The 9822-nt window shown below is 28.3% G+C and overlaps 1 protein-coding gene across 1 annotated transcript; it reads right to left on the minus strand.

Moving 5' to 3' along the window:
* Positions 1–468: 468 nt before the first annotated feature.
* Positions 469–6906, minus strand: LOC143248973 (calmodulin). The gene is made up of 5 exons (XM_076498046.1): positions 6763–6906; positions 5592–5622; positions 4480–4623; positions 2111–2353; positions 469–1298 (listed from the first exon to the last, which is right to left on the minus strand). The coding sequence occupies exons 1-5, from the start codon at positions 6763–6765 to the stop codon at positions 1270–1272; spliced, it is 450 nt and encodes a 149-aa protein (XP_076354161.1). The 5' UTR covers positions 6766–6906; the 3' UTR covers positions 469–1269.
* Positions 6907–9822: the final 2916 nt, after the last annotated feature.

Genomic DNA, 9822 nt, shown 5'->3' on the forward strand with positions numbered 1-9822 from the left:
CATTCTAATCACTTAAATTATTCCAACAAGTAGCAGGGGGGTTTATATCAACTACGAATTAAATATTCTCTTGTAATCATCTTAAGAGTCATCATTGTAATTTGATTTCAAATTGAATAATTAAGTTACTGTCTTGAAGTTATGTTAACAATAATTACTAACACAAAAGTTATTAGAGCATTGGTTAGCTTTGTTTCAATATTAGTTACTCAAGAATACTTTTAGAATGTGACTATAGTTTTTTTGACTCACATTTTAGATATTACCAGTACTTTGTACCAGTAAGTTTTACATATATTTAATCAGATGTATGAAACAACTGTTTTTCATTGTACCTTAAGTAATTACATATAAAAGAAAAAAGTTGATTAACTAGTTATCATTTGAATGGAAGTGATCATAAAGATACCACAATAAAAAAAAAATTCCAGTAGTTTAAATACTAAATAGGCACAAAGTGTTTAACACTCAGCTTTTCAATAAATCTTTATTGATAATAAAGTCAACTTTCTTCAAGCAATAAAAACCATACTTTTTGAATAAAAAGTTTTAAAGTTATTTTTTAGTGGAGAAAAGTTAAACTTATTTAAAATTTATCTTTCTTTAGTATAATAACACACATCCTGTTTACAGTAACATCTCAATAAATATATTATGCCTACTTGTAGAATACATTGTATTCTTTATTAACATAATGAAGAATAGAAAGGTTGAAAAAATAATGTTCAAACCACTATTTCCTACAGCAAAATCACAAAAGGTATCAATTTCATTGAAAACTTAGTACAGAAGTAAATGACTTATTAACAGCTGTTGGTAATTCATTTATTTGCAATAAAAATGCAAACTATTTTTCACTTCCAAAACAATGTCCATTTTGACTTTGTGTGTGTGTGTGTGTGTGTGTGTGTGTGTGTAAAAGAGAAAAAAAAATTGAAACTTACATTCTAAAATAAACTAGTTTACAACCTACAATGAATGATATGGAATGTAGAATCATGTTCCTTCAACTGAAATACCAGAAACAACCTGCAGGTTTAAATTTTTTTTATGAGAATGAATAAATGTTTACAAAAAGCATGGATTGGGATGTTCTAAAATGAATAGCTATCACAATTTTTTGTTTGTTTTTTTCCTTATGGTACAAAATTTTTTTACAAGAAAAAACCGGGATGAAATGGGTGTTAATCCTAAATTAAAATGGAAAGCAAACTCCAGCAGATACTCTTCATCACTTTAAAATGACAAGTTTCACAAGTAGCATAAACTTCATTTTGATGTCATCATGGTGACAAATTCTGGAGAAAAAAACCAACTACTTAAAATGTGCACAATCTACTTCATACACAATTACATTTTAGAGGGTTATGTGATAGTTTAAGGTTTAAACACTGGCTACACCATAAAAATCTAATATTAAGTAATAAATTAGTAATAGTTTCTCACAAACAAATTACTGATTATACCAAAATATTTGGTGTAGAAATTTTCACAACATTAATATAATATATACAAACTTCTTACTACAAAAAAGCTTCATAAAATCAATTTTTGTTCTTTTTTCTCAAACAATTACCATAAAACTTGATTTCTCTCAATAAACAAACTATTTTGTAATTTATTTTGTCACTTTGGGGGAGTAAATGTAAATTTCATAGTAAAAGTTAGTTATACTGTGCAAAACCAAAAAAGTATATTTACAATTTTAGCAACCTAAAATTTTAAATTTACTTGTACATCAAAAGATAAAAGAAATGGAGGTGTTGCAAATAATTACTTCTAAATAAAACATGCCACAATTTTTACTGGAGTATCCAGAAGTTTATATCTGCATTATTTTTTTTAAATTTTAAGTAGCCTCAGGCAAAGTGCACTAAGAAGTTTACTGTTATCTTATTACAAGTTGAATAAGAAACAGTATTTAAAAACGGGTATGATATTTCAATCACTGGTGCAATCATTCTCAAGTGCACAAGTTAACAGCAAAATAAGGTTTAAGTATTTAAAATCAACAGCTTAAAAACTCATAGGAAAAATATATAGATTTTGGTATTTAGGAAAAAAAAAAGATGAATTATACACAGGCTAATAAAAATAAAAATACTCATACCTTCGTAGTTTACTTGTCCATCCCCATCAATATCTGCTTCTCTAATCATTTCATCTACTTCTTCATCTGTTAATTTCTCTCCAAGATTTGTCATAACATGACGAAGTTCAGCTGCACTAATGAAACCATTACCATCTTTATCAAATACTCTAAAGGCCTCTCTGATTTCTTCTTCACTATCTGTATCTTTCATCTTCCTTGCCATCATTGTTAGAAATTCAGGGAAATCAATTGTACCATTTCCTACAAGTAAATCAAATACTTGTTTTTAAGATTAAGTTCTTTTAGCTTAAAAATGAAAGCACACTAAAATCTGAGGGCTAAAGTATACTTAGTAGAGCTAAAAGGACAGCTTAAAAAGTATTCACTATACCATAAGTAGTTTTTATTGTGCTGAATATATTTTCTTGAAATACAAATAAAACCTAGTTAGGCTTCTTTTGAAGTACTGTGTACAGTTTCAGTCTAATTATCTAAAAAAGAACATTGCTTCATTGGAAAAAGTTCAGAAAAGAGTTAAGATGATTTGCGTGGATGAAAGGGTTAATACAAGGAAGTTTAAGGTCAATTTGTTTTCTTTTAATAAATGGATTGAAAATTGAATTATTTTCTTTAACAAGCTTGAAAAATATTACATTGACCCTTGTAGGCCTCAGGAATAAAAATAATGAAATAAAATTACACTCACTTAAGGAGAAAAGCTATCAAGAAGAAAAAAAAACAATTCCTCAAGATTTTTGTTTTTTTCTTTTTAATTAAATCTGTGCAATAATGTCCACTTTCATAGGTCATAACTAAACAAATACAGATGGACCATGCATTCCTTATTGGAAAAGTCAACTGAAAAAAATGAAATTCTTTAATAAAAGTTCCCTGGGAATGTGAAAATTTGATTTTTTTTTTAAATTCCTGGGCATATGTTACAAATGACATTAATATAAGATGTATACAAATAATAGAAAAAAAACTTGTATTTCAAAGGCAACTCAATAAGCTTGATAGCACACAGATCCACACTTTAAAATCAAGAATTTTATATTTATGACAACAAAAACTTGTGTAGTCATGCTTTTAGAAGATAATAACCAATGATTGTAATTACTGGAAACTGCACTACAATTTAGAAGATAAAGTAATATAAACTACATTTGCAAACATTAATACAAAAAACTTTCCAACACCACTACTAGAAGGAAGATTTTACATCTAAAAATTAGGATACATTGAATAACAAAATACGGTAACTACTGCTAAGCTGTATTAATTTATAGGGGTGTGGAATTCATATTACCAAAAATCTGGGACAGCAAACTTCATCTGAAATAGTGGACAAGTATTTTATGCATTTTATTTATATTAAGCCAAGTAAATTTAAGTTTAAGAAAGTTTTAAGATTCTGAATTGTGGAAATCTGGTATGAACATTTAAATTTTGCAGCTCTGAACTTCATACTACAAAACACACACAGTGACAAGATATTGAAATTAATGTAGCAAATATTACATTACTTTTTATCTATAGTTAAACTCCAGTAAAGTTTGATTGCCAGCTCTATGAAAAACATTATATAGAGAGCTTTACATTTGTGTACACTATACAAATACTCATCCTGAAAAGGATGATGGATTCATCAGGTGGAAAACAAAGTTTTGTAATAAATATTTGAAAAAAACTTAATTATAGATGTTTTAGTTGTTTCATATTTCTTCATTAGTGTTAACACCACAAAATGTTAGTTCACAATATTCCAACTACAAAACAAAGCTATTAAAGGAAGAAGTTTTTGATACAACCAAAAGTTTAAAGAGAACAGGATTAAATGCTAGCAAATGAAATGTATGATAAAGGGTGCAGTAGGTGTTAAGTGAGTAATCAAGAATGTAGAATTAAATTAAGGTTACAAGAGTGTACATAAATACACAATAATAAGGAGTTTACATTAGTCATTTTAGTTGGGATACTAAATACACAATTTAAGATATTACCAAAGATAAAGTATACAATTAAAGACAAATCTGGAGTTGAAAATGTTATGTTAAAATACAAAATTCACTGCATGCATGCATGTGTTAAAACAATTAACTAAGAATCCCAGAAAAACAATTAAAACACTATTTTGCAACTTCCCAGCCATTATTTATCATTAAACAATAAGAAAAAAAAGGTTAAATGTTTTTCAATAAATATTTTGTACCAAAAGTTACAACCAACACCTTTAAGGTGGCACGAAAAATAAAAGTTATTCCATTCAATGACATTGCAAACAAAAACAACCATTATTAGGTTTTGATACATAAAAACCTGATTAAAAACATATTTAAACTTAAGCAGAACCCTAACTGGAAAATCTTTATTATTCTTTTACTCACCATCTGCATCAACTTCATTAATCATATCCTGCAACTCAGCTTCAGTAGGATTTTGTCCTAGTGATCTCATCACAGTTCCAAGTTCTTTAGTTGTAATTGTTCCATCACCATCTTTGTCAAAAAGTGAGAATGCTTCCTTAAATTCTGCAAGCAAGCAAAAAAAGTTCAATAAGGTATTTGGCCAAAACTTTAAAAGGCATGCTTCAAGAAATATGTTTAAGTTTTGTTCTGACAAAACAAAACTATCAATTTCATAGAATCAGTGTCTACATAACATGAATTGGTCACAGTTTCAAGGTAACCAATACAGAATCTGTTAGGTTATAAAACCCACCACAAAGTGGTATTATTCTATTAACACTATAAAGATTGTACATTTAACATACTGCATTAGCTTATTAAGTCAGTCACAATTAAAATATATTTTTCAAAGTTATCATTCACTAACACATTTTAACATTGGTGGTATTGTCTGCAACTGTATGAAGCAGTACACTTCCTTTTCAAGAGAATTACAATAATGGATATTCTTTATACACATAAGATATAAAAATATTACAGTTTAACAAAGTTATCTTAAAGAACACATACTGTGAAATATCAAAATTCTACCTTTATGGCTTTTGTTTACCATTCATTTATTATTCTTTCTACTGTTTAATTGAACAGTTGAAGTGTAGTTACACTAATATGTAAATTCATCTTTCAACTACAGTTTATTGATTTAGCTTATGTACGCATCACGAAATGGATACAACCTTGCCATAACAGTTACAAGGATATTAATGTCGTGAATATTATGTAATTTAAGGTAAAGCTACATGGTTTAAATACTAAATGAAAAGCTTCCCTTGATTCTGAAAAGGAGTTAGTTCATATAGTATATTTAAAGTTTATTGCTCAATACAGTGTTTGATACTGAGAAGTAGTTTAATTGATACACTGCATAATTTCTAGTGAATTAGGTTTTTTAAAAATATTTTTTGTTCACTTTTGTAATTTGTCTGTTTTTACTGTAAAACATTGAGATTTATGTTGTATTGCTTATTAATTTCTGTACCTAGTCCTTTTAAGCCTGGTTGTAACAGTATTTTATTTTACTATTACAGTACCTGCAATCTGTTCCTCTGTTAACTGATCAGCCTGCAACAAGAAAACAATTTTATTTGAAATATATATGTCAACACATGAAAACATTCATCAATTTGTAATTATTAACACACAAGATTAAAGTGAAGTACCTTAAACTCAAATTATTAAACAAATTTAAAACTATTTTCCATTACTTTACATCATTTACAAGATGCAAAGATAGTTTATTTTCATCAGTGATAGAAATACACAAACATCTTGTAGGAGTATTTGAATTCTAGAAAATTCTGATTTCAATGTATTCCTCACAAAGAACATTTTAAGAAAAACTTATTTAAATCTAATGTCTTACATACACTGACTCAAAAACATTAGTTTGTATTCTACTCTCACCACGTGAAATAATGTAATTATTTATACTGAAATGTATTTATTCAGCAGCATCTTTTTCAGCTCGAGTTACTACGTAGTAATATATAACAAAAACGAATTTTAATACAATATATATATATAAATTAGAAGTCAAAATGTTAATCTAAAGTTTTATACATATACCATCTATAACAGGTGTGTGTGAGACTGCAAAATGAATTATTATGAACGATATATTAATTTAAACATTAATATTAGGTCTAGCTACGCCAACATACTTAGTTTTACACTGATTCAAGTTACTGAAATGTCATTGTAAATATCTTGTAATTTATACTACAACTGTAATTTAATCGTAGATTTAAGGGTCGCACATGTTTAGTAAATAAATTGAAGGTTGAGATAAACAGTAGGCCATTACACTTAAAACTAATAGCTTGTATGACGAATTAGTTATAAATACAATTCAAAGTGAAATTTTGAGGACAAGTTTCAACAAATTGCGTTGTCTTACTCTTACTCATAGAAATTAACTATCGCTAGCTTAAACGAATAATAGTCGTTATGAATTTTAGTTTATATTTCAAACCTGAAAATCCAATTCGACTAGAGTATTTCTCAACTAAAACTAAAGTCAGTACCAGTAAGCTACTACTATTAGTACTACAACTAGTGCCTTACTTAAGTTAAAACTAAAGCAAAATTTAAATTCAGGAGTTGAGTATACATGTTATACACTTGGGAATAACAAATATTTAACTTAAAGGTTCATTTATTCGCAAAATACATTAATTATACTATACAAATTATAATACATACCATGTTTCTTATATTTCAGTAGCTAGTTCAACACAAGACCCACCGTTCTATAATTTATAATGTTTTACACACTTCTAAATCGAACGCAGATGTCTCTTAGTGCACCCTGTCTTAATGTATTCCTACATAAATATAAATTTTGCACCTGATGCTCAGTTAAAAACAACTATGATTCAGTAACAAAGAATATTTCTTCGCTGCATAACCCAGAGATTCCAGTATTGTATAGAACACTTCGTTTCTATGTTTTATATTTCAATAAATTAAGAACTGTTTTTCATTGCGGAGTACATGGAGTTAATAAACTTAAAAATGTGCTTTGGTCTAGAGCACATGGTTTGTACTACAGGACAGTCTTTTGCTTAGGGAAATACGATTGGTTATGTTGTCTCTGCAATGCGTTTGTGCTAAACCTAAGCTAATGCAGATCTACTCCGAGGAACTATGTCAGTCTTCGCGGTCTATTTTACTGTTTATTATAGTGAGATATTCAGTTGTAAAACACGTTTTGGTTTAAAAATATCGTACTAGTTTACTGTCTGAATAAAATACATAATTGCGGAAACGTATAATAAATTCGTTTTATGTAGTGTATGTGTGCTATATTTTGTGCATATCAACGATGATGAACTGGTCTCTGTTGGCTTAGAAATTCGAGGTGAAATTGGATTAAAAACTTGCCATTGAAAGAAAGATGGAAAGTTTCTTAATTTTTCTTTTTAATTTAAGGTTCTTGTAAAGTGTTAATAAATATATATAAAAAAAAACAAGTTACTTTCTCATCGCAAGAAAGCAATATTTAAACTAAACCTGAAGTAAGGGAAAAGGGTTACTGGAATGTGATTGAAAGATTAATGTTGCTTAATGTTTTTGTGGAAAAATTCAGAAGGTAGAATTTAAATAACAGATGAATTGTATTGCTATAAACACATAACAAAATTTATGATATTTTAAATTTTGCTTTAGATGTGTTCGTCGAAGATTGTCTTACGGTTTAGGCCCATAAAGTAAGTGTTAGAGAATCAAAGTCGTGATTCAACTTTTTAAGTTACACACCAAAATAGGGACTTCCAATAATACAAAACTGAATGTGAAATTGTAAAAGTAGCCTAGAAAAAAATACCATAGATAAAACTTCACACACACACGTATTTGTAGCGAATGGTTCAAGATGTGTGATAACAAAATTAACTGTGTTATTTTATGGACTTTGCCTACTGGCCAGTGTTATATTCGTTCGATACTATGTATTTTCTTTTAAAATATCTTATTTTGTAAGTTGTATTACTAGGAGAAAAAAGAAATTAATTTGAGTTTTATTTTGTGAAAATCACTCTTGGGTCAAGTCAAAAATGCGAAAAAGTGAATTTACATCTATATTATTATAATATTTATTTATTTCTATCCTAATTTGGCATATTCTTACTACTTTAAATTTTGAACTAGTATTAATGTGTTTTAAATACTTATTGAAATTTAAATGAACGTGGAAATAAAACTACGGTATTTGCAAGCTGTATAATTATTTATCATTTTCCGCCATGTGTTTTGCGAATAAACAATATAATAAATAGTATAAAATAGACATTATCGAAAGTGAAAATAATATACGACTTATCTCTGAGAAAATACTAAGAGGGATACTTAATCTAAAACTGCGTGATTGTTTCTCTACACTTTAATACCAAGGTCGCTATGTTTTGAATAATTTTCTCAGTTAATGTACGTGAGACAATAGAAAATACGTGTTTATAACTACCGTTTTTGCTCAATTGTTGATACGTAAGTTTCGTACCTTTTGAATAATCTCGTCTTGATCAATAGTTTCTTGTGTTTATGATAAATAAATATTGTATCTAAATACATAACTATTTTTATTCTAAACACACAACCATACAACGTTATGAAATTTATTAATAAAAGTGCTGTTTTTATTTTTCATTATCATTATTGAAATATTTAACCCAACTATTTATTGTGCCTATATTCGTTAATAGCAAAAACAAAAAAATACAGATATGCAAATACACAAACGGACTGATTAACTTATATTTACAATAAAAACACAACACTCACGCATGTGTTTTGTAGAATGTGCCCTCTCTCACAATTTTACCCCTGTAAAAGTCTCTTTTCTGTATTCGTACAGAATCTGTGTGTGTTTTTCTTATAGCAAAGCCACATCGAGCTATCTGCTCAGCCCACCGAGGGGAATCGAACCCCTGATTTTACCGTTATAAATCCGGAGATATACCACTGTACTAGTGGGGGGTATGTACAGAATCTAACAACAAAATGTAAATAAAGCTTTAAACATTTTTGTATAATTCACATTCTTCCTCTTCTTCACTTTTTTCTTTTACAAACATTAACAGATACACTAATTGGAGAATTAATTGGATTTACTTGCACTTAACGAATTGAAAGCATAATAACTGTGTTCTAGATAATAAATAATCGACAAATCTGTCAACAATTTACTTGGTAATAAAAGAGAATGACTCGTTTGTGATTAATATTTTCTCTTCTATTTACGTTTTTATGGTTTTAGAGAAAAACTTGTAACATCCTAAATTGTATTATTATATAATTCTGCATGTTATGTTCTTTCAAATTTACCTAAAGACACGGCCTGCAGAATTTGAATCGGATGATTTATGTCTTGCCTCCCGTACCAGCAAAAACACGCTCTATGCATTAGATCTGTGGATACTTTATAAGAGTTAAAAATTGAAATTGTTTTATCTTTATGGTGTGAACACCTTTTTCAAGTTGGCGAAAATTACTATAATTAATTATACTTGTTATTAGACATTAATGTTAGGCCTAGAACTAATACCTGAAAATAAAATTAATTGTATGTAATCATGCTTCGCCAGCTTGAAATATGTGTCTATTCCATAACAACTACTATTACAAATATAATACAAATGGCATATATAAATAATGTTATTACAATTAGTGTGTTTGTAGTGTCCCAGCCAGCCTGATGAGTTCTGGATTGAGCTGAACGTCATTAAGCAATGGATATGGTTAACACAGTGTGACTGGAATGCTATT

Source organism: Tachypleus tridentatus, chromosome 4, assembly GCF_004210375.1.
Source record: "Tachypleus tridentatus isolate NWPU-2018 chromosome 4, ASM421037v1, whole genome shotgun sequence".
Taxonomy (NCBI): domain Eukaryota; kingdom Metazoa; phylum Arthropoda; class Merostomata; order Xiphosura; family Limulidae; genus Tachypleus; species Tachypleus tridentatus.

What these genes read in the sequence shown, in the direction of transcription:
- LOC143248973 (XM_076498046.1), bottom strand. An exon ending in AACAGAGGAACAGATTGCAG is followed by an intron (nt 4,624 to 5,591) that starts GTACTGTAATAG and finishes GCTTGCTTGCAG; the next exon opens with AATTTAAGGAAGCATTCTCA. An exon ending in TGGACAAGTAAACTACGAAG is followed by an intron (nt 1,299 to 2,110) that starts GTATGAGTATTT and finishes TTTTTTCTCCAG; the next exon opens with AATTTGTCACCATGATGACA.